The sequence below is a fragment of the Panthera tigris genome, chromosome C1, assembly GCF_018350195.1.
Source record: "Panthera tigris isolate Pti1 chromosome C1, P.tigris_Pti1_mat1.1, whole genome shotgun sequence".
Classification (NCBI taxonomy): domain Eukaryota; kingdom Metazoa; phylum Chordata; class Mammalia; order Carnivora; family Felidae; genus Panthera; species Panthera tigris.
The window spans coordinates 183670226-183696511 of record NC_056667.1 but is presented as its reverse complement, the minus strand read 5'-3'; the positions used below and the strand labels follow the sequence as shown (position 1 = coordinate 183696511).

Genomic DNA, 26286 nt, shown 5'->3' with positions numbered 1-26286 from the left:
TCCATGAGGAGCCACACTAACTTTTTTCATATTAACATTATGTCATCCTGCATGTATTTATTCAACTTGAAGAGCATTTTTAGAAAGTTTTTATTCATTTATTTTGAGAGACAAAGAGAGAGAGAAGGCACAAGCAGGAGAGGAGCAGAGAGAAAGGGAGAAAGAAAATTCCAAGCAGGTCCCACACTGTCAGCACAGAGCCTGATGTGGGACTTGAACCCATGAACCATGAGATCATGACCTGAGCTGAAATCAAGAGTCAGATGCTTAATCAGCTGAGCCACCCAGGCGTCCCTCAACTTGAAGAGCATTCTAGCTTTTTACCATGTTCAAAGTTTTCAATTTGCCATTCAGGAATATAAAGAGATTTGGAGGTCATTTACAACCAATTTTTTTATTCTAGATAAAAGGACATTTCCATCTTGAGACCATTTCTTTCAAAATATAGTGGAAAGGTTTCTTTCAGCAATGATGTCAGAAAGTTGAAGAAGCTCATTAGAGTTGGTAGCTAAGCGAGTAGATTAGACATTACCTATGGCTTTGTTCTTTTCTAGAGATTTAAGTAAGTTCGTTGCCTGCTTTTTAAAAGTTTCTTAAAGTTTTGGTTTTGTGTGGTGTGTGTGTGTGTGTGTGTGTGTGTGTGTGTGTGTGTGTGTGTGTGTCAAGACAGAAATTCCGGCTTAATTTTTGGAGATATATTAAGGGAAATTGACAGTGATAGAACCTGAAAATTCAGATGTATGGGCTAGGAATGTAGTTAGGTTTCTCTACACCTGGAACTGGGAATTCAGCACTCATGGAAATTCATGGGCTCATCCTCTCCTTTGCTATCCTTTATATAACACACCTCTTCCCCATGTCAGATTCCTTCTGTTGTCAAGCTTTTCTTTCCCATCGTTATCTGATTTATCACTTATATTTTTATCTATTTTATAACTTCTATTTGCTACTCACAGTTTCTCTGAATTATCATTCTGCCTCCTCAGAACTTGACCTGCCCATCCATGACCTCTGCTCTACCTCCTGAGTTTTTTCTATTTATCAAATCCAGCTTTTTTTTTGCCCACTCTATATTTACTACCACTTTAAAATTTCATAACAAGAGAAATTAACGGGTCCACCTTACCCTCATGAAGGCAAACTGTCTTGACATTTCATTTCCAAATAGTAATACCAGTGCTTAATTTAGAAGGCACTGCGTTTTCAAGGAGGAACTCTGCTTGGGAAAATATTAGAATAAAGTCAAAAGAATGGGAAGTAGAAAGCTAACTGGCTATAGACCATCTGTACATGACCTGTGAATGGGTTGCCCTTGGGCCAGGAAGTTAGAGCCTTTTAGTAGATCACGGCTCCTATGACCCTGCATTTATCAGAGTAGATGGTTGTAGTAATGATTAACAAGTCTCATATGAAATTCTGATATCAAGGGAGATTTATATGACTTTTTAAATGTGAAATGCTATAGACATATAAGCAGTAGGAAACAAATGCCTAAGATTTATTTTAAGTTCTGTGTATACCAAAGTATTATGCCTTTTTATTTTATTGCAGTTTGTCTTACATTTATCATGTGCTTCCTTCCATGCGTTCAGGCACTGTGCTATAGATACTCATAGAAATTAAACGTAGAATTTTATAGTAATCTGGGTCTTCCTGTTTATGTCTTTAAAGTGGGTTCAACAATTTACTAGGCTTATGATTTTAATAATTGGAGTTAGCTTACTGCTTCTCATTCTTTGTGGGGTTGTTCTAGTGTTTTTGCCAAGCAGAGCTCTCCCTATGAGTGGCTGAACCTTAATAACACACCGCCTTCCAAATTAAATGTCCAGGGTTAGCTACTGGTTTGAAGTGAATTGTCAAACAGCTGGGTTCCCCTTCTTCCAGTCTTTTCCTGCCCTGTGGGAACATAGAGAACCTTGGTCTCTGTAGTAGCTTGCTCTTCTATGATTGCTATGTTTCTTTAAATACTAGCCTAATTTTGATATTTTGCATTTTTCAGAGGCAGCACAGTCCCTTCAGCTCATGCTGTTGGTTATTGATACAGCCCTTATTTTTTAGATGCTGAAACTGAAGAGAAGGCACTTTGCCTAACACTGCTCGATAGGTAAAGGGAAGAAAAAGGATCGACCGTGTCATTTCCATTGGTACAATAGCTCCTTGTTGATACAAGTGTCTGCAGTGCTCACACTCAGAAACCACTAAAAGCACTAATGTAAATGATCTCTGTGTCTGTTTTTTTCAAGTTTTGGGACAGCACGATTCTCTTTGTACACATTGTCATAGTCTTTTTCTTCTGCTGATATTAAATGAAATGAGGTATAATATAAAACCTTTAGCACCTTGGCCAATACTTGATGTTCTTATAGGAAAATAAGACTAAAGATAATACTTTTGAACATAAAGCTTAGTTGTCTTTTTAAAAATATTGCTGTGGCATTTGTTAGGAGATATTCTTGCTATTCTACTAGCCAACTCATTGTGACTATTTTTTCCTCCCTCCTTTCTTCCCTCCTACCCTCCTTCTTTTCTTTTCAATAATCTGAAACGCTTTTTTTCTTTCTTTTTTTTTTTTTTTTTTAATCTGAAAGAACATGGGGCAGTGGCTAATTTTGTGAAGGGACAGACTGGTTAAATATGAGCAATGTGGAGCAGACTGAGAAAGAAGGAGACAAAATAAATAGCCTAAGGTAGTGTATTGGAACACATCCTCCCTTCTCCTCCACCCGCAAAAAACAATAAACTTAAGCTAACATTAAGGCACTTGTGGATATCGATATGTCATTGTTCTAATCAAGGGCCTCATTACACTTGATCTGTGAGAAGGAAAATACATTCCTTTATACTTCTGTAGATATCTAGCTAAGTCTGGCTTTTGGTAAAGATGATTAAAATTGTTTGATAAAAGTGTTTTCAGGCCTCAAGTTATAGATATGATTGAAAAGTCTGGCTATTTTTATTCTCACATTTTTACTTATTTATTTAACAAGTATTTGTATAGCTCCTTCAGCATGCTAGGTATTAATTCTAGGCACCACGTGTACAACAGTGAATAAAACATATAAAATTTCACACAACATTGAGCAGTTTTCTCCTTCACTCAGAGTTGCATTTTTTTTAAACAGATTTCGTTTTCCCTCTGGCTACCTTAACTTAATTTAGAATTAAGACTATGATTTAATGGGATCCATAGGTTCTGTTTCTTTCTCTGGTGTTGACTTTGGGTACCATCTCTTCAACTTTTCCAGTTGTTTCCAGAATGTACTGGATAACATCTTTAAAACATGTTTAGCTTCTCAGAGATGATATTACCTTAAAAAAAATGGCTTTTTGAAAGTATCAAAGCAGATTTTCTGAATCTATTCTCTAGAGTCTGAAGTGATTTACATAGTTCTAGAAAGAATTATATATGTAGATTAGTGATTGAGTGGCATTTTACAATGTGGTTTTGGTGGAAAACGAATGGATAATACGATGACCACTCCTCCTTAATTTCTCCTCGACCACACAGACACACACTTCCTTTTTTGCCCTGGTCATGTTCATTGTCTCTGCCTAGGGCGACTTCTCCAAGTAACTACCCTATTGGCAGTGGGGTGTGGGCTAATTCATTGTTAGTACTTGAACCGAGTCCTTCAACTGAACCGCTCACTGGGCATGTGTTGATAAAGCTGTGGTCTGCGGAGTGTCAAGTGTCTCTTAATAACGAGCTAATGTGGCATAAAACACATACAGTTTTAGGAGCCTGCTTCACATTTTCTCCTTAAATTTTCTACCAGAGTGTTTCTCATTCATACGTAATTGTTGGTTTGAGAGGTATTCATCATCTTTACAGAGGAAACAGGTATGCACATGTGCAGAGAAGGGCTTCCCCGTGTGGATGAAATTCTCCTTATTTGGTCAGAGCAGACGTGCTCATTTCACATACTCTGATTTGGGCCTAATCACTCAAACAAGTTCATAAATCTGGAAGGCAGTTGCAGCTGAAGCAGGGTATGAGGGTGGCCAGGAAAGCCCGGTCCCAGTGGCCTTTTTGAGACTAAGAGGCTTCATGCTGGGAAGCTGATGGAACCGACAAACTTGACCCACAGATACACTAATACAGCCATTTTTGTAAGTTTTTGGGCTGCCTGATTCAAAAATATTTCAGTAGAAAGTAAAATATCCAAATGAAAGTTAGATTTCTTTTAACCTCCTTTTCTTTCTTTTGAAACATAAGCGATATAAATTGTCAAGGAGCTTATCCGAGTTGATCGAAACCATGGCTCTGCCAGAAGCTTGAGGAGAGGGGGCCCTGGACCGACAGAAGAGCTGGATGCGGATTCCAGGGCCACCACTGGAATTGGAGCACTCTGGTCTTGCAGAGACCACTTAAGTTTTCTGCAAACAGCAACGATCCCAAATCTTTAGGATTGAGATTTACATGAGAAGGGGATTGCATGGAAGGCACCTGAGAAATAATAATGGTATCTTAGCATTATTAGTATGAATAATACTACTCAGAGAGAGAATTCTACTCAGAAGAGTAGTGAATAAGGGTATAATTCTGCCCAGAAGATTTCAGAGTTGAACCAAGGATGATGTCAGCATATGATTCTGTAACTAGCAAGACACGAGAGCGTGCGTTGCCTCCGTTGTGTACACATTGTACACTTGTTTTGGGGCAGACTGAGAAACTCCGAGCTGTCTGGTTTCACCTGATCTTTCTACATTTCCAAACTCTTTTAAAAAAGTCATTATAAGTTACTTGAAAGTAAGTGAGACCTTTTCTTCTCAGGTCTGAATACAATCCCTTTAGGGATTAAAAAATGCAATTGGAGGGGCGCCTGGGTCGGTTAAGCATCTGACTTCGGCTCAGGTCATGATCTCACGGTCTGTGAGTTCGAGCCCCGCGTCGGGCTCTGTGCTGACAGCTCAGAGCCTGGAGCCTGTTTCAGATTCTGTGTCTCCCTCTCTCTCTGCCCCTCCCCTGTTCACGCTCTGTCTCTCTCTGTCTCAAAAATAAATAAACGTTAAAAAAAAATTTTTTTTAAATGCAATTGGATATTACAAATGTAGATTGGTACTTTTTTTTTTTTTTAAGCTTAAAAAAGCAAAAAGACCACTCTGCTTCTGCATAATCTCTGGGAGTTCTGCTGTCCTTCTTATCTTGCAACATGTTAGGATCCACAGAGTTGTGAAGATGCCATGCAGTGATGATGTTTGAGTTTCTTTGGTCTAGTATTAAGTAAGCATCTGCCACATCAGCAGCTCTGTACTGGCCTCCAATGGACTCAAACAAGGGGAAATAAATTTTATCTGATCTTGAGTTGCTTAAAGACCAGCAGGGAAATGAATATAGACTTTTGCAGAGCAGGCTAGGTAATGATATGTTGAGCAGAGATGCAAAATTCTCTAAGATCTTAGCATACTTTTTAGTGGGTCCTTCATACTGAAAATACTAATGGGTGGTTTTCATGTAAGTGACTCAATTCCTACCATCACTAACTGGAATTCTACCTCTTTCCCTCCCACATATGCAAGTAAACAAGGGTGAAAGTATATATGATTAGTGTCATTGTAGAAGGAATATAGAATCAACTCTAATTTACCAAAAACAAAAGACAAAAAGTAAAATGCTTATAAATTTTGCTCTTGATGGTACCAAATTATTTGAAGTGCAGGTCACAACAAATGCATAAGTGATGGCCCCATGATTGAAAATCATAGGGTTAAGAATTTGATGATAAACACAACCATTTGATTTTAATTTTGAAAAATCATGATGTCTTGCTTATTACATAATGGTAGAAACAAACAAATTCTTTATTTGAAAGCAGGGCCTTCTGGTTATAATTTTTTAAAACACATTTAAAATAGATGATTGGGATTTGCTTAAATCTGAGTGTAGTATGGCATTAAAGTAAAAAGTTCTCAAAAACTTAAAATATTTCTGTTTGTGTTTGTTACCTGCCAAGACTTCCTGTTCACTGTCTCAGGAACTAGAGCATCTTGTAAAGAATAAAAACTACTTTCTATCTCTGTTTTCAATGAACTGTTTTGATAAAATGGGTAAAAAGATACTGTAAAGCAAAGGGCCCTGCAAGTGACATAGACTCTAGTCACTGGGACTGGGCATGTGACCTTGGATGATTGGTTTTATCCCTTAGTTTTCTTCTACTTTTTTGTAAACTGTTATAACATGGATTAGGGGATCTCAAAGACTCTTTCTATCTGAAACACTCATTCTATGAGTTGGTTTATTTATTTCTGATTCCCATTTGAGTATTTTAATGAAAATGTAGAAAACAAAAAATAAAACCATATCACTCCTGGGAGGATCAAATGCGTTTTGGAAAAACAAAGTAGCAACAAAATAACAGATGATGGACACCTTATATCTGCTCAGAGAGATCCAGTTGGTTTTCTTATGATTCATAGTTATAGCAATTGCAAGAGAAAGCCAGCCACTGAGTTTTAAACTATTGTAACCAAACCTACCTACCGTGGCTTCTCAGCTGTTTCTATTTAGTGTGGAAATCTAATGTGGCTGAAAACTACTGCTGATTTTTATTAAGTTGAAGTCTGGAACTTCCCCTTGTAATGATAGAAAAGCACACTTTCAATTAAAGGAAAACTGCCAAAGTTCTGAAATTCATTTATTTTATTATTACTCAGTTTAACCCTAGAAATGGGAGATCAAGCAAACTGGATAGATTTGACAGTTCTGAGGTCATAAGTTCAATTTCCTCACAAGTTGTTTCTAGATCTAATTCACTGCAAACCATATAACCCTTCACCTTTTGATATGGAGTCTCTTATTGAATTGTGTGTCACATCAGGATCATCCTAATCACTTTGGGGCTAGGAAACTGACAGGTAAGTAAGGCCAGGCAAAGGAGCTCCAGTGAGCAAGTCTGGGAGGCAGAAAAGGGACAGGTATCACTTTCTATAGCAGACTCAGAGTGTGCTGGAGTAGGCTTGAATTGGCTAGCAGTGCTGATTGTTGAATTTTCAGGAATTTTCAAATTTTGTCTCACCTTTACTAGAATGGAGCTGGCCATGGTGGGATTATTCACACTATGAGAACAGGCGAATGATCCAACCGGGGCTTTTTTCTCTGGAGAGCCCATTGTTACACATTTACTAGTACAACACTGAAGAGACTCCAATTAACTTTTTTTTTTTTTTAAAGCCCTGTGGATATCCATGTATTTATTTTTCATAAAGACATACCAAAAAAGCATTGTATGAAAGAAAGGTATTTCCAGAACTGAATGGCTGATTGATAGTATACAGCTCACTTGATCACCCAGATATAAAAAATAGTTTGTTTAGACAGTCGTTGTTTCTACTCTTTCCCCTTCAACAGAGTTAATTTCTTAGATGTGATAAACTGAATGCTTTACTTCAAAATGGGAAGTTAGTTATGTTTTAAAAGGTACTCTAAAATTATGGATCTGAAATCCATGATGTGAGTTCCTAAAGAAATACATATGGATATGGAAAGATCTTCTTACTTCTATTGTGATCTAAATGAACAGAATGTGCTAAAGTGAGCATATAGTATATAAGTACAATATCTACATGCAAATAATTTTTTAAATATAGTTTTTCTCATTTCAGTGTTTGGACAGTTTGTGTCAACAGTATACTCAAAGTGTGGGAAAAGAAGAGTAGAAAGGAGTTATGGTGGACAAATGTCAAATAGTTCCATGTAAGGCATGATTTAAGGGATATACTCTTGAGAGAAATCCTTATTTGAGTTTATGCATCATGTGAAACAAAAGCCTCCCGGAGAGGTAAAGCTAAACTAGTTAAGCAGTGTGTGTAGTTAATACAGTCATGTACTTAGTAATGAAAGGAGAGAAGCAAATTGACGAATTCTTTGGCTTGTAAAACACATCTGGATCAAATGCATCGGTATGTTCTATCAGTTGATGATTCTTTAATATAACTTCATATTAGAACTACTGATGTACCAGGGAAGAAGAAGTTTTCTTGTCATTTTATTTAGAAGAAATCAACAAATTTATTTGGAGCTCCTAGAACAGACGTATTAGAGACAGCAGGCTGTACTTTGATGGTCCCTACATACTTGCGTATATGAAGCAGAATTGTACAATACACTATGTGAACATGTCCTGTCATCTGTGTTCTGTGTTGCCATTATTCACATATAGAATGTGTATGTAATCAGTTCCTATTTTATGTCGTATTCATCTGCATTTGCAGCATTTCAAAGACTAGTCTGAAACATCTTGGCACAGATGGGAAATGCAGAGTTGCTTTATAAGTTCCAGAACTACAAAGACACAGATCTAACATGTGATATTAATAAATAGCTTGGATGGGGGGGGATTAAAAATTAGATTATTTATTTAGAAAGTTGAAAGTCTTCATTTGTGATCATTACTCTGTTCTTGAAAGGAAATAGGTGCTGGGTTTTGTGTTTTGTTTTTTTTCTCCCATCCTCACGTTTCCCTTCTCCCCCTTCCTCATGTTTTGAATTAAAATCTAAAGACAGACTGAAAGAGTGTATATATAACTGCAAGAAGGATGTGGTAAATCATGGCAGTGGTTTGTGATCTCACAGACATGGTGGTGTCAGGAACTAAAGACCAAAGGCGAATCCTCAGCTTCCAATGGATTTACTAGAAATCCCTTACCCTTGTAGCATATCATGGATAATAGCATATCATGGATAATTACATTTTTACAAACGGTAGAGAAAATCATTTTGACACACACATAGTATTTTCCAGCCAGACCAGCTTTTCAATCTTTTACAGCTTTCATGCATTAAGGCTCGTATTTTCTTTGTTTATTTTTAAAATATTATCATTAATAATAGGCTTGTTCTGTGGTCAGCCTCTGAATAGAAGACACTGAGGAAAACCCCTTCTTCCCTGTTGCCCCAAGTCAAACATTCAATACCTTTTCCTTTGTAGAAGTTTGTGCTCTTCATGTTTTTCATTAAGAAAGTTATGGCAGCCAAATTTTCATGGAGATTTTTAGGAGCTTTGGTCATTTTTCAGCTTATTGCTATGTGTAAAAGAATGAATTATGTTTAGTGGCAAATCACTGAAAAGAAAAAAAATTAGAAAAAGTCATAGAAGAAATACTGTCATCGATTTCTTTCCCACTACTGTGCAGTGGAGTGAATTCTGACTGGATAAACCTAGAAAAGGTCATCCCCATTAACCACTCAGCTGTATCAGAAGTCCAGGGCACAGAAAACATTGGGGGACAATATTCTCCTTTCTTAACCCTTTCGGATCAAATGTGGTATTTCATTTTGAAAATGAAATCCATTCCCCCGAGGCCTTCAAAACTTTAATAATACACAATAAATAAAATCATATCTAATAACTCAGTGGTTTCATCTGGCACCACCATCATCTTCTAGATGTACAGCAACTGCAGAAACATAAATACTTGCAGGCCTCGAGCGCCCAGTTTCTATTTGCTAAATAAACTTGGCTTGCTTTAAATTCCTCTGTGTGCAGTCATTAATACAATCCACTCTGACAGCATTTAATTAAAGTGCTTTTCTCTATTAAATTCATTAAAAGTCACCCTCCCCCCCCCCCCCCCCCCCAGCCCCCAAGTATAACTGCTTTCCAGATGCTGAGTGGCAGGGACCTATGAGCCTCACTTTAAATAACTTCTCATTCCTCTTTGTAAAGTGTTTATTACATTCAATTTAGAAACTGTTAAATATGGCTTAGAAAGAAAGTCAGATTCCAGGACATGTTCACCATCCCTTTAGCAATTTTTTGAAAAACAAATGTTAGTTTAACTCCTCTGAATAAGCATCTATTATCTGGATTTTTTTTTTTTTTTTTTTTTTTTTTTTTTTTTTAACACTCTGTCAACACTTGTAGGCATTTAAGCTGGGAGGTAATAAAGATATGATTTTCCTCTCAGGGTTGGGGAATTTGCATCAGTTCTAAGCAGGTACTTGGCTGGAGTATCTTAGCCTGCAGATTCAGGGAGAGTGAGCGTAACCATCCAGTATTAATAGATTATTGACAGTTTAATGTCTTGGCACCTACTTAGCCCATGAAGTATAATAGCCAGGAAGCTGTCTGATATGAAAGCAGTCAATAGCATTTTCAATCAAAACCTTTCAGTTAATTGCCGGTTGACCTTAGAGAGTTCCTTTAGGTAATGCCGTCTTTAGTTTAGACCAAAAGGCCCATATTGATTTGTAGAGTTTATTCAGAGATGATTATTTAATACCCAGTATTAATTCCTCCAGTATCTGTGGTAAATTTTGCCTTTTCTGTGTCTACCAAATGAATTGTCTTTTGGCAGTGCTTTTCACAAATATTCCCTTTACCAGCTCTACTTTGAAAATATCTCATTAAATCTGTTCTCTTCTCAGAAATAGAAAGTTGAGAATCTTGAGGGAACACATGATCAAGTATTTTAATATGATAAGAGAATTTTGATACAATTTTTTGTTCAGTCTGGAATTATAATTCCAACAGAGACCCTGACAAAGCTAAAAACTATACTTTTAGTAAGGGTGATTATGTATTACCTTAAACACTACCCCTTAAAACAAAAAACATTCTTTAGAGCCGAATGCTTTTTGGTCTCCATAAGTATCAGTGTGATATCAGCCTTATATTTAGCTTCTAGATTTTCTATACTTCCCTGATTTAATTTTAGTTCAATATTTTTATTTATTATTTATTTATTTATTTATTTTTATTTATTTATTTTAATGTTTATTTTTTTTTCAACGTTTTTTATTTATTTTTGGGACAGAGAGAGACAGAGCATGAACGGGGGAGGGGCAGAGAGAGAGGGAGACACAGAATCGGAAACAGGCTCCAGGCTCCGAGCCATCAGCCCAGAGCCTGACACGGGGCTCGAACTCACGGACCGCGAGATCGTGACCTGGCTGAAGTCGGATGCTTAACCGACTGTGCCATCCAGGCGCCCCCTATGTTTATTTATTTTTGAGAGAGAGAGAGAGTGAGAGCCATGGGGGTGCAGAGAGAGAGGGAGACACAGAATCTGAAACACGCTCCAGGCTCTGAGCTGTCCACACAGAGCCCAATGTGGGGCTCAAACTAATGAACCATGGGATCATGACCTGAGCCAGTCAGATGCTTAACCAACTGAGCCACCCAGGTGCCCCAGTTTTAGTTGAATATTTTAAAAACAAATTTTAACAAAATCTAAAATAAGCCTACCAAAGCGGGTAGGAAACAGCAAAGGCAGTATCTGGCTTGAACTTTAAACCATTTGCCTTACTTTGGATTGTGTGGTGTTGGAGCTACAAAGATTGAATCAAAGTGGGGACAAAATTATAGACTTTGAATTGATTTTGTTACTTTTTTTGTTGGTTCTTCACACGTGGGTTAATGTCATTCCTTATACTCCAAAGATCATCATTTTTGTATTTGATTTAAAAAAAAAAAGACCTATAGTGCTTTCAGTAGTATTTTGTAGATAGGCAACATTCTTTCACATTTCACTCAGTTAATAGCCATTTTTGTCTCAGGCTTTTCTTGTGATACATATGATCTGTTTTAAAGCAAATATACCTAGTTTTTGTCTATTCTTTTTTTTAAAGGTTCCCCTTCTTTGACTTTTGTATGGATTCTCTCATTGCTATTTGCTGTTTTCCCCTCTAGCAACTTTTTTTTTTTTTTTTGCCATAGAAACTGCTGTGGACCTTTTGAATTCTATTGATAGTAGAAATATTCTACAGATTGGGGAGGAGGAGAGTGAAGCAAACTGATGAATATATCAGTTTTGAGACTAGTAACCCACTAAAGGTATATCTCTGACTGTTAGTAATTTTCAGATGATTTGGGGGAAATTAAAGAACTAACATGAGCCACTTTATGCTATTGTTAGCCATATAAAGTGTATTGTGAATTTAATGCGTTACTACAAACTATTGGAATTCAACTCTTGTCAGTAATAACCATTTTTTAATGAGTGCCTGTGTGAACTTGCCCCTTTTTTTTCCAAACCCTTAGAGCTATTAGATGTGTTCCAAATTTTAAGAAGACTTTTGGTTTGTATAACCAAATTGGCTATTACCAATACAGACAAATTCTGGACATTTTAGGATAAAGTTTAGGTTTCAACTGCTCACTCAAAACACAGTGCCTGACCCTGTGCTGAGTGTGTGCAGATGAACGTAACACAGACTCTACCCCTAAGGAACACGTAGCTTCATGGAGAGACAGGTACAAGGACAGATGACTGTAATACAGTGTGTGAATACAGAGAAAAAAAGCACAGGGGGCCATGTTTGCCCTTAGTTGGAGAGCAGGAGGAGCCAGAAGGCTCCCGGGGAGTAGTGCTACTCAGGGTCCCTTAGAGAATTCCTCATGAGAGGAGCTTTCTGGATAAAGGGGACATGAGGAAGTGAGGGCACAGAGATCAGAGGGACCAGAGGGTGGGGCTCCAGCTTTAGAGCACTGCCCAAAAGGCGAGGGTTGAACAAGGACAGGAACAGGAACAAAAGCTAGTCAGGTCACAGAGCCCTCCTGGATGTGCAAGAGGCCTTGACCCATCTTACAGTCACTGAAGGCCTTTGGCAAGATGCTCTGTTAGCCATGGCAGGTGACCTACTGGGAGGAAGTCGTAGTAATTCAGATAAGAGAGATTATAAAGGACAGAATAACAGCAATGGGGTACATAGAAGGAAAAAATAATCCAAGAACTGTTTAAAAGCAATAATCAACAGCACATGGGATTGACTAGATGTGGAATTTCAGATGAGGGGGAAGAGTCAGCAAGAACTCTCAGATCCTGGCTGAGGCAACTTGGGTTGAGGAGGTCTTAGGGCACCAGCTGAGAGCATTAATGATTAATTCCCTGTGAATGTCATTTGTAAGTATGTTTGTTTTGTACTGAGTTTTCAGCTATTAAAGTAAGTCCTCCTCTAAGCAAATTCACATTTGAAAGTATAATGATTTGACAGTTCTCGTGTCTGAGGACGACCTACACCGAGGTAAGCGAGTGTGTTTAGGAAAGCTAAGGCCATGTGACACAGAGACAAGACTGGAGTTGCTTTGTGAATCTGGGTAGATAAGGATGCTGCATGACTGGCTTCTGGAAATATAATGGTTCCTCCCCAGCTTGGAGACTGGAATTTTCTTGTGGGAAAAGGAATTGCCAATCTAGTTACTTCGCCCCAGGGAATTAGGAACTGTGATTTCTCTTCCCAGTGACCATCCTTGGTATTCTGGGAACAGATTTATTTTCTTGAGGAAACCACTGTCTAAATAAGAGTGCCTGGTCCTGTCTGTTTGCCACCTCTCACCCCATGTACTTACCACAAAGTTTAGAAGCAAAAGTTTCCCCATACCTGGTTTCAGTTAGTAAGATCATTAATGTGGAGGATGTAAACCCAGTGTCCTCGTAATGGATTATAAGTGGTTTAGAACTTAAAAGAATACTCTAGAATTGACCTTTGGGAAGTTTTACCTCACATCATTTAATTTTTCCATATTCTTTTTCTCTTGAAAGAAAATAACACCAAGGAAAGCCAATCTCCAATGAAATTAAATAAATGAAGTTGAAAACTTAAGGTGTCCGATAAGCTCTCATTTGACACCTTTTCATGGGTAAACCACAAGGCATTTTCCGTAGAGATCAATGGCCTCCACGTCACAGTCTGAGGAGAAAAAATCCCTCTTTGATCATTTGACTTTGTTTACCCAGTTTGGACTTTAGGGTATAATAAACCATAACATGTCAGTGGTGTGGTAATGCTAGATATTTTGTCTTTTACCAGAATGGTTGATTATAATGCACTACTTAAGATTTGCTTTCTATAAAAGGAATATTTGTACTTTTATGTGTTTGATTCACACAGTACAGTTTTCTCAAGTCCTGTTATTAAGTGGTTACATTCAGAAAGCAAAAAATATGCTGAGGTAGTATTTTATTGGCGAACATCTAATATTTTCACTAACCATAACTGTCAGATTGTTCTGACTTCTGAGTGCCCCAACTGTAAAAATTACACACAAAATGTGGCCTATCATAGGATTCTAAATAGCCCATGTGAGGCCTCAAGCACATGGATTACCTTCTCTCTTCTTCCCCCCTTCCCCCTACTTGTTAAGAATCTAATCCATACACCCTCTCTCCATAAGTAATTTAAACCCTCTTCTTTCAGAAACTGGAGAACAACATAACTGCAGTGTCACGAGTTGTGTTAACACATAAATGCCATCACAATTAAGGAGATTTTTTTTTTTTTTTTAATTTTAAACCAAGTCCTGGCTGAACTTTGTGAGAAAGAGTATCTCTTTTTTATACCAGCAAATTTTGACAAAATTGGGTATGTGCTTTTTCAAAATGGTACACACAAAAAAGGTAACAATCCCTTTATAACCCATGCAAAATTAACATTTAGGAGAGGAACTTCTCCATAATGTATTCTAATTTTTCCCAGCTTCTTTGTCTTTACTTTTAACTCTACACTTGAAAACTTCGGTAGTATCTTCCGCCATTTTTAGTGTCGTTTTTATACTTCAATTAGACATTTATTCACACTAACACGAATTTGTGTTAAAACTTTCATTTAAACAGAACATAGTTTTGCATGTTTCTCCATTTACCAGCTAAATAGCAGGAAGCATGTTTGTTACATGTTAGTCTCAGGGGTTGTGATTTGGGGGTCAGATCTCAATTTCATATATTCATTTCCTCCTCTGAAAAATAATTGCAATGGTAGCCATCGACATTGTGAGATTAATTTGTTGTTTTTAATAAATAAGAAGTCCAAAAGATAGTAAGCACTTTGATAATATCAAAATTACAGGATTTAAAGAATTATAGAAATTTGACATATGACTACCAAGCTGCATTATGTAATCTGTATGTAAGTCAAGGAAGAGTGAGGCTTTATTTCAGTTTGTTGGAAGTGGCTTGAATTTACTCTAGTGCTTTACCTTAGGAATCATTCTATAAGTCTTCATTGACATAGTCCTTGGCTGGCTACATGGTGTCTGTTCTTGCAAAGTACGTCTATTCTCTACCTTCATTTAACTTAACCTGTTTTCACTTAAAAGGAATCAGAACTCTGCTCTGGTTAAACTTATTGGTTGATATTTATTTATCTGAAAGAGTCTGTAACCTTTTCTTTTAAGCTTACCTTGAATTTCTTTTAAAAAATCAAATTTCAGATCTCCCTGGGTCATGTATTCCTGGCATCTGATGAAGTTGTTTTCATTTGGGCTGCATTTTACTTTACCTGAGACTTAGTTTAAGAATTTTAATGGATTGTTTTTATTTTGGACCCTTTGCACATCTTTTTCTCTTGGTCTTTTGCCATTGATGAGGTATTATGAATTTCCAGGTTGGTTCTTTTAATATCATTATGAATTCTTGGTACTCAGGTCATCCTAACTTTTACCCATTTCAATTAGTTACCCTCGTGTCTTTAACCTGACTTAAGCTCCTCTTTCATTTGTGCTGGTGCAAAAGCCACTCTCTCGATTATACCAATGAGACAAATCATGCATTCATTTAAAAATCAGAACTCCAGAGGTAACTGCCAGCTCTGGTCACATCCATGCTACTCTTATCTCATTGTAACTCAAATATAAGGTCTCTAAAGATACTTTAGTACCTGTACCTTGAATCTGGTCTGTAAGAGATAGACCATCTCTGTGAATTCTTAAGCTAAGTTTTGTGTTTCGAGAATACATTGTGAAAAGTAGTGGAGGTGTATGGGAACAGAGAGGAAATGAATGCTCATGAGTGTCAAATGAGATTGGGGTGGATGGGCTGGGAGCTGGTTTCTCCCAGCCAGAAGGACACATAGTTGTGGACTGGACCATCCTAAAGAGTTCGTTCTTCCTGGAACCTCTCATGGATTATATCTGTCACGTTTCCAGAATGCTTTGGGTCACGTTCGGCCCTAAATGAGCAAATAAACTTATTCAACAGGTAATAATGATGAAGAGAAAGATATCATTACCATTAGGTTCAATATATGGCCACATCTTACCTTTGTTGGATTCTGACAGGAGAGATGATTGTTTTGTATTGGTGTGGTGTCTGTTTGAATGAGAGAGTCATCTGGAGCCTGCTTCATTTACTCTCTGTCAGCTCATCTCCTTATATTGAAGAAGCAGCTCACCCAGCCACCTCTTCAGTGTTTGCAGATTCTGGCCACTCCCAATAGTCATATTAATGATTGCAACACTCTTCCCCACCACTCCCCGCAAACCATACCAGAGTTGTTGGTATAGTTGTTCTCAATTTGTTACCAAAGAGGAAATGATATAAGCCAAAGGCTGTTTTAAGAACTATGCTTCCTCCATCCCCTAAGTTTATTTTAACAGATTATTGTGTCACAGCGTTTTTATGCTTTTATCTTTGACCAAAGTGTTTATTTTGAGAAACAATTATTAAACTGCATTAAAAACATACACGATGTTCCAATACCATCTTGGTTACAATATTAAAGGAAACGCAGACTAAGGCTGGATGAAATTGAACACATATTTCCATGTCAAACTTCTTACCATTTTGCTTGTTTGTATTGATTTCTCTTGACGTGGTCTTCTTTTATTGAGCACCACTTTTTTTTTTTTTAATTTTTTTCTTATTCCCTCTCTTTTTTTCTTTTAAATCCCTTTCCTATAGCTGTATGTGCTAAGAGCAATTGTAAAAGGAAACCAACTTATATTAAACCTGCCTGGAGTCAAAATGTAATCTAACACCTGTAGTCTGCAATTTGTCATCACTTCATGGATACTTTTTTTTTTTTTTTTTTTAATAACAGATTTCCTGAGTTTTGACCTTAGGATACTGTATAATCCAAAAAAAGCAACAAAACTAAACCATGGTTTTTAATAAGTCTTACAATAGTGTTAGGATGTGAAATTACAACCGTAAGAGTCAACTCAAGTCACATCATTTGAAGTTAGAAATAGTGCTGAGTTGTGTATCCAAAAGAATGTTTTGCCTGTGAAAATGTCTTTGATAAAATCAAGAGACAAATCATAATGCACATGTAATTTCTCTTATACTCATTCTCTAAGACCTTCCTTGGTGTCTTGGCTCAAATAAGGATGTTTTTTAACTGTAGGGTACATTTTGCATTTTATATTAAACACTTTCTTTTCATTAGGAGAAAGACAGGGCTATACTGAGTGTGATTCATATAGTTCAGAGTTTTTAAACTTTTTTGGTCTCAGTATCCCCTCTCACTGTCACTATTGAGGACTCCAGTAGTAATATATATCTATCAATATTTGCCACGTTAGAAATTAATTCTGAGAAAGTCTAAAATGTTAATTTAAAAATGATTGTAAATATATGTACATATGTGTAAACAAGACATTTTAATGAAAAATAACTGTGTATGCAAAACAAAAAATGAGAAGAGTACCATTGTTTATATATATTTTTTGCAAATATTTTGAATGTTTGGCTTAATGGAAAACAACTGGATTCTCATAATTGCTTCTGCATTTAACCTGATGCAATATGTGGCTTTGGTTGGAGTAAAAGAAAGTCAAGCCTCACACAGACAAGTGATTAGAAAAGGGAGGAATATTTTAATTTTTTTTTTTAATGTTTATTTATTTTTGAGACAGCATGAACAGGGGAGGGGCAGAGAGAGAGGGAGACACAGAATCCAAAACGGGCTCCAGGCTCTGAGCTGTCAGCACAGAGCCCGACGTGGGGCTCGAACTCACAGACTGTGAGATCATGACCTGAGCCAAAGTCAGACGCTTCACCGACTGAGCCACCCAGGCGCCCCAGGGGAGGAATATTTTAATAGCCTCTCTAGGTAAATGTGATATTTTTCTTTGGTACTACAGGAAAACTTTGCCAGTGGTAGTTTCTTAAAAGTTTTTAAAAATCAGGGGTGCCTGGGTGGCTCAATCACTTAAGCGTTGGACTCTTGATTGCAGCTCAGGTCGTGATTTCACAGTTTGTGAGATCAAGTCTCGCATCGAGGCTCAGAGTCAGCACTGTCAGCACAGAGCCTGCTTGGGATTCCCTCTCTCCCGCTCTCTCCGCCCCTCTCCTGCTCTCGCATGCGAGTGTGCTCTCTCTCTCCTCAAAATAAATAAACGTTAAAAAAAGTTAGTTGCAAAGTGGAATGTAAATTCATATTGATAAACTTTCAGACTTTATAATTCATTGGTCTGCCTTGCACTTTGAATGGATCTTTTACCTATTCGTGATTTTTTAATGTCATGCGTTGGTCATTTGGAAGATAATGATCTGCCAGATGATGCAGACCTTCCAAATGCTGACACATTAGTATGACATATTTTAAAAATTTTGTTAAATTGCCACCAATATCATCAGGAGCGTCTTTAGTGTTGGGAGCTGTTAAGCTTATAGTAGCAGCTACATGTTTTCCAAAATTCCAATTTTCACTTGAAAGGTCAAATATTGTCATTGGCAAAAGTGCTACCAGGTTATTTTCTTTGAAGTGGCAGGATCACTTCATTTTTAAGAAAACGTGTGCCAGATACTCGAGTCTGAATAACCATAGTTTGTCTGTTGTTCTTTCAAGTAAAAATGATATTCCATGACAAAGGTGTCTTGATTAGCTCGCGTATCACATGCTCACACAAGCACTCTTTCTCGCGACAGCCATCTCACTGCAGTTGTCTATAGTTCTCTATGTGTACTTCCCCTTTTCCTCACACAAACTCTTAAAAAGGGGTATACTTGGGTTGAGATTTAATATAATCAATAATATATTACTGCATCATCAAGGACATTCTTAAACGAAAGTGGCATTTTTACTGTGTGCATATGGCAGTGAAGACCTACAACCACCAGCACAGTTTGGTGCCATTGACTTCATTTATTTCAACAGGCCAGCGGTTTTCCCACCCTTGCTTTTGTACCATGAGTACAAATTTCAGCATGACCAAAACAAGCAAATACGGTCTTCTTTTTGATGTCCTAGACCTCTTGGTGGGGAATCAGGATTTCCCCAGCGGTCCGTGGATCACATTTTGAGAGCCACTGTTAAAGCATGTCTTCCTAAAAGGATCCTAGGCTGTGCATATAGAAGGTGTCACCTTGAACGGATCTATGACTATGAGAGATAATTCCACGTGACAGATGCTTAAAAGGCAACTTCCGTGTGTTAGGTGTCATGTTAAAGAATGAAGAGGTATGTAGAATATAAGTGAAAGAAGTAAGAAAACTTACCGGTAGACATGCCCATTTGTAACTCTCAATCTTTGGAGTGAAAAGTACAGACAGATCTCTGAATTTGTTGCTAATTTTTATAATAAACATAACTGATAGAAAAATACACAAGGCATTATACTACTGATTCTTACATCCCCCTCTCATTGTTTAAGGGTAGTTATTATTTACAGGGATCCTGCTTATGACAAGCACTCTGCTAAGTACTTAGCATACATCATCTCACTGAATCCTCATGACACTAGAAGGAAGATTTTACAGATTGGGAGGCTCAGAGAAAGTAACTTGCTCAGAATTGTAAGGCTAGTAAGCAGATGTGCTTGGATTCACAACCAAAACTTTGTGACCGCGCGCCCGCCCCCCCCCCCCCCCCCCCCCCCCCCCCCCCCCCCCCCCCCCCCCCCCCCCCCCCCCCCCCCCCCCCCCCCCAAGCTCCTGCTCACAATTTACATATCATGCCATCATTTGGGTTATACGGTGCTTAAATTTTTTTTTTTTTAATGAAGGAATGGTAAAAAAAATATACATATTTTCTCTCAGATACCCACTAGATATGTGTCTATAATGAATAACAGTTTATTTACTTTTTAACGTAGTTTTGCTAAAATGGAACAATAACAAGAAAAATAATAACAAGTTATGCAAAATAAGAATAATAACTGGTCTGAAAATAAGAAAGAATATGGAGTTAATCCAGAAGAGCCGAACAAAGACATACTGACCACTTACTGTCTGCCAGACGTATGGTGTGCTGATATGTAGCTCACAACCTAATAAGTGAGATAGATGTATAATGGTTACATTAATATTTATATTAGTTAGCAGTCATTAATGCTAAGTTCTTCCCACTGAATTTTTGAGAAAATTAATTGTCTTAAATGCTGATTTAGGGGAAAAGGGAATATTAGGGGGTAGAGCTAGGTTGTTGAAACTTGAGACAAATATCTCCATTACATGATACTTTATATATAATCTATTCTTTAAATAGCACCACTCATTCATTTATTTACTTAACAAATTCTAATTGAGTTAGGCACAGGGACTTTTCAGTTGTTCCAACCAATTGTTCTCGTTGCCTGTGAAATATATTTTCTCAGGACTTTTAGTGGAAGCATGTTTTCCTTTTTTGGATCAAATATTTTATATTCTGTTGTCATAGATGAGGCAAATTAGACAAGTAAAAATAATTCTGATATTAACTCAAAATAAATGGAGACAAAAGTCATCTTGTTCGTGTTCTCATCTCCTGTTGTTGAGCATCACCACTTAGGACCTGAAGTTCTGGGTAAGGCTCAGTCCTCTGGGTAAGTCTTGTCATAGAGAGGTGGATGTGTGCATCTGAGAAGCTTCTGTTTTAACCTGTTACCACCCTGGATCAGCCACCCTCTACAGTCACCTTCCTAATAATTTCTCATTTTCTCTATATAAAAAAGACCACAAAGTCTTGGCTTATTATAAGTAATCCAGTTCACCCCATAATGATACAGTGAATTATATACTTTCCTGAACTTAATCATTTAAGATCTCACTTCCTTCCCTGCAGGCAAAAACCATTATATTTTACACATGGCTCCCAGCTGGTTTTCATTGAGGCCTTCAAAACCTATTTGAACACTGAGAGGTTTAAGAAGAGCTGCTTTATCTTTTCTTGGTAGACTTTTGTCATGGTACCATTTTGTCCTTGTGTTTTCAAACTTTTCAGTTTTGAAGGCAGAGAAAAGACATGTGCCCATATTATGGTTGTGCTTTGTCACGGGGCTAGGAAATTTGGGGTTTTATTTTGAAATTGATGTCTCCTTTGAATATATTTACAACTTTTATTTCTTCATCACTATCTTTATGTCCATTTATGTACATGTATGTCATATTTCAGCCTAAAGAGATTTCAGCAAATAAATAAAGAGTTTATTAGACTTTTAACTTTCTGTTTGTTCATATCCTATCCACAACTTATTCATCAACACATAATTGTTGGAGATAGGAGTATGTATTTAGAAAGCTTTGTAAATTAATACATGCAAACATGATAATATGATAGACATTCCATAAATACTTGATAAATCAACTTTTTTTTTTTTTTTTTTTTTTTTTTTTTTTTTTTTTTTTTACTCTTTTAACCCAGGGTGGATTGTCTTCAACATAATTCCTTTTAGACATGATAAGCACCTCTGAAGAAGGTGCCTGAGGAAGGCAGCCATCAGGCAAATGTCAATTAACTATTCTCTTGAAGACAGAAGTACCAATGCATCCTTCTAGTTGTTTTATGATAGTGTTGCTATTTGTGATAGTCTGTTGAAAGTCCAGAAATATATTACAAGCTGAGGTTTTCTTACTTAGTATGTGACTATATGAACATTTCTCTTTTCTCTAGTAATAGTGGCAGTTTCAAGCTCTACTATATTTCTGGCTAAATCAGATTATGATTGCATTTCATTGTGAGGGCATCCCGTCATCTTGAGGGTAGAATGCAGAGCCTTACGTGCTTTGGCCCTGGCCACCTGACAGTTGTCATTTCTCTCTAGCATAGGGCTTTTCAGTACTACTTTCTGTGATGATGGAAATGTCCAATATGGTATTACACAATGCAGTAATCAAGCACGTGAAATGTGGCTAATGTGACTGAGGAACTGAGTCTTATTTTGTTCTGGTTTTAGTTTTAATTAATTAATGAAATGTAAATAGGCACATGTGGCTACTGGCTGCTGTACGAGGTGGTATAGCTCTAACATGCTGCCTTCCTTGACATTCTTCAGACACACCGAGTGTATTCCTCCCTACTGGCCTTTTGCTTGCTGTTGCCTTTGCCTGGAACGTTCTTCTGCACGGCTTGTTCCTCACTTCCTTCAGACCTCTGCTCACATGCTGCGTCTTTAAGGAGGCTTCCTTGAGTCACCATATCAAAAATGACTTTTCCTCTCCCCAGTTCTCCTCTTTATGCATTACTTAATTTTTTGCCCATAGAATTTATTACTTCCTGATATTTTACTTCTGTTCTGTCGTCTCAAAGTCTAGAGACTTTGTTCAGTAGAAGGCAGGAGAGCACAATGTTTAAGGGCATGGGATTTAAAATCAGACGGATCTGTTTTAGAATATCAGTTCTGCCACTCACAAGCTATGTGGCCTCACGCAAATTAGCTATACTTGCTGAACTCCAGTTTTCTTATAAAATGGGGTGAAATACCTACCTGCAGGATTATTGTAAAATAAGTAAACTTAACATTGATAGCATTTAGGCCAGTGTTTGGTTCGTGCACTTTATATGAGTTCTACTACTGCTACTCCTGTCACTACCACCACCATTATTATTGCAACCACTTAGACACTTCAGTGCTATGAACACTAATTGTCATATTGAAAAATCCACAAGAGAAACTGTGAACTAAAACCCTTTGGAGAAATTATCAGAAATGAATTCTTGACTAGACTGATTTCAGTTCAGTTGTGACGGAGAAAAATCTAAACCGAAATAGAGCTAGAATGAATGGTAAGGCTTCAGTTTGCAAAGGTCAAGAGTAAAGGGGTGGACGGCTGTCTCTACAGAAGGATGTATTCTGTTATTTAGGAAGATCACATGAAGAGAGATGGTGGATGTTACAAATAGAAACAATCAACTACTGGACCCATTTTGTAAAAGAGGAAAAAGGATAAGACTGGAAAGTTTGTGGACTTGGGCAGTTTTTTGTTTTTTTTTGTTTTTTTTTTTTTAATATATATATAAATACTGGGAAGATACTCCATTAACCCTAACTTAAAGAAAAGTCCCAGGAAACAATAATGTGGTTGTGTGAAGAACTCGTTAGAAAAGAACATAGATCTGGGGCACCTGGGTGGCTCAGTCGGTTAAGTGTCCGACTTCAGCTCAGGTCACGATCTCGCGGTCCGTGAGTTCGAGCCCCACGTCGGGCTCTGGGCTGATGGCTCAGAGCCTGGAGCCTGCTTCCAGTTCTGTGTCTCCCTCTCTCTCTGCCCCTCCCCCGTTCATGCTCTGTCTCTCTCTGTCCCAAAAATAAATAAACGTAAAAAATAAATGAAAAGAACATAGATTTCTATTCAATTGGCAGGGCATTCTCCATCTTGGTTAAAGTAATTATAAATTTTGTGGTTTAAAAAAAAAAAATCATCAGCCAGAAATAGATGCCTGAATTGTCAAATGAGCTGAGGATCAGGACAACTTCTATGTCCATCAAGCAGGAATCAGTGGCCTGGCCTCACACTCAAGTTACTAAGGGTACTTGGTTGAAACAGGAACCAGAGTTGATTCATCTAGTTAACCAACAAGGAATTTTGAGCATCGCTGAGAACTTCAAACAGAAAAACTAAAATTCAGTTAAGCGGAAATTCAGAAACCTATCCTACGAAAAAGAAGCTAGAAGTGTTGACATTACTTACTTGAGATGTAAGAAAATGAATGGGATGCCTGGGTAGCTCAGTCGGTTGAGCAGCTGACTCTTGATTTCAGCTCAGGTCATAATCTCAGGGTTGTGGGATCAAGCCCCATGCCAGGCTCTGCCCTGGGCATGGAGTCTGCTTAAAATTCTCACTCTCTGCCCCTCACCCCCACTCATGCTCTCTCTCTCTAAAATAAATAAAATGGTGAAAAAATATAAGAAAATGAAGAAAAGTTCCTACCCCTGCTGTTTAGATGGGAGGTTTTTAAGAGAGGATTGTATTGATCTCCTTGTCTCAGAAAGACTGTCTTATAAGCATTAGGCTCTACTCTATTTTTGTCTAGAGTACTTAACACCACTGGAAGGAAGCACTGCATGACATTAATTCCTTGATTGTTGGGGCACATGGGTGGCTCAGTGGGTTGATCGTCCAACTTTGGCTCAGGTCATGATCTCGCAGTGTGTGAGTTCAAGCCCTGCGTCGGGCTCTGTGCTGACAGCTCAGAGCCTGGACCCCGCTTCAGATTCTGTCTCCCTCTCTCTGCCCTTCCCCCATTCAAGCTCTCTCTTTCTGTCTCTCTCAAAAATGAATGAGTGTTAAAAAAAATTCCTTAATTGTCATAATAATAAGCCCTTGCAATTGGTTAGTGCAGAAATCTATGCAGGTTTTTTTTTTTTTTTCTGTTTTTTTTTTTTTTTTTTTCTTTCTAAAAATTGTCTAGAGACAAACAACTTTCTGCTTGGAGTAATTAGAACATTTGGGGGAAATGAAGATAGTTAGGACACAACCTGGAGTATCTTTGTCTCAGGTCTTACACATACTGTGGTTGACAGAGAATTACAGCCAAAGAAAAGGGGCAGTGTGACTGAAAAACTTCACTCAGGCCCTTTTGGTAACTTGTGAGACAGTTTCACTTGAAAACTTCTCACTTTGTCATTCTCTATTTTGACTGCTCTCTCCTTTTGTGCTTCAAGATGCTAGAAATGTCACTTAATCTTCATGTAAATATTGTCATGCCACCCAATTCATTATAGAATATTGTCTGACCTGAAATAAAACATTTCTCTTTATATATCATTTCTTTTTAAAAAAAGAATTTAATTTTGTATTTTTATTTTATTTTTGAGAGAGAGAGAGTGAGCAGTGGAGGGGTAGAGAGAAAGAGAGACAGGATCCAAAGTGGCATTGCCACTGTCCCTTGGACACATGCTTTCTCACGCTGACAGCTCCCTATGTGTATAATTTCCAATATAAAGGGTTTTCCTGAGATGCTGCATGTTTCCAGGTTATTCTTGATCCAAATAGCACCCTCAGGAGGAACTGTGCGCATTGAATAAACTGATCTGTGTAAAGTTCTTAGAACCGCCTGGCACATAGTAACATTCAGTAAGCGGTAGCTATTCTTGTTCCGCTATTTCATGTGTGGCTTCCCTACATGTGTGCGTTAGGACTGCTAGAGTCCGGGAAAGGGGAGGTGAAGCAGGCCTGTGGGTTGGACCCAGGAGAAGAACAAACCCTATCATGCAGAAAGATTATAGTAACTTCAAAGTATAGTTTTGGAAAATCTCTTTAAATCTAACCAGTGCAAAATGGAAAACCCCTAAAGAACCAATCTAATTATTTAACTAAATGGAACCATTATGCTGACTTTTACTACAGAAGGCAAGCATAATTTAGAAAATGGGGCATTTTAATTCTCTTTTGTTTTCCAATTAACACAATTGCTCTAATAGGGGGTACTCGTGCTTGAGTATATGTATGTTCTTTGAGTACATATTTCATATATAATTTCAGTGTCTATCTTTCTCTTTCTCACCAAAACCCCCCAAATCCTCACCTGTTGACATAGTGGTTCATTTATGACAATGGCCGGGCGGCCCAGATTATGACCTCAGAGCGAATATCTTCTGCCATCAAAGTGCCATGAACAGGCCCACAGCACGGCTCTACGTTCCCTTCCGGCTATAATTAGGATGTTGAAGTAACAGAGCTCTCATGTTTTTGCTGATGCCAGCTTACCACAGCAGACCACATGAGTTTACTCTTAGTTGAAAGTAGTAAAGAAAATGCCAAGAACATTCATTTTAATTGGCCAACATTATATGGACCTTTAGTGCCACTGTTTTATGGTCCTGTATTTTAGATTTCTTTCTGCCACCAGCCGTCAGCTTATTATGATGGATATTCTTATTTCCTTTTGATTATCCTTTTGATTATTATCTTGATTGTTACATGATTACTAATTATTATTTGAAAAGTTTCATCCTCTTCTGCTTGTTGTTACCTTACTTAGGTAACAACTTGATGGGTCCTGATATTTATTAAATTCCATATAAAAGGCTGACATTGTCACATTGGTAAGAAGTTATTTTTTTCATCAGGTGGTCTCTGAGACTGAAATAGATGGCAGACATTTTTTCCCTTAAACTCTTGCTTTGCTATTGATATTTCTTAGCCCGAGAAGAAGAGAATGGGTCATATGAGGAGTGTGTGGTGGTCGTAGGAGGGGTGCTGGGGATGGTGGTACCACTGATTCTTTAATGTCACCAGACATGTGTCCTTGTGTGCTGATCGGATTGATTTCCCCCTGAATTCTGGAAAATGTTTAATTTGTTGCTTTAACATTGAAAGAGACTGCATAAAATATGAGAGAATAGTAAAAGAGAAATGTGTGTGTTTTAAAATGGGAACTCACTCTCCGTAAAGGCTTTGGGAGGACCCAGAAAGTTAGGCACTGAT

At 37.7% G+C, this 26286-nt stretch overlaps 1 protein-coding gene across 4 annotated transcripts in view; it reads left to right on the top strand.

Annotated features, from left to right (window-relative positions):
• Nucleotides 1-26286, top strand: part of SATB2 (SATB homeobox 2) — a 218691-nt gene that overhangs the window by 155596 nt on the left and 36809 nt on the right. Inside the window, exon 11 of one of the 4 annotated variants that reach the window (XM_042995009.1) lies at nucleotides 2059-2136. The exons of the other annotated variants lie outside the window; for them this stretch is intronic. Coding sequence (XP_042850943.1) covers nucleotides 2059-2091 — 33 coding nt within the window. The 3' untranslated portion in view covers nucleotides 2092-2136. Of the gene's footprint in view, nucleotides 1-2058; nucleotides 2137-26286 lie in introns of those variants that run through there. 4 annotated transcript variants of the gene reach the window in all.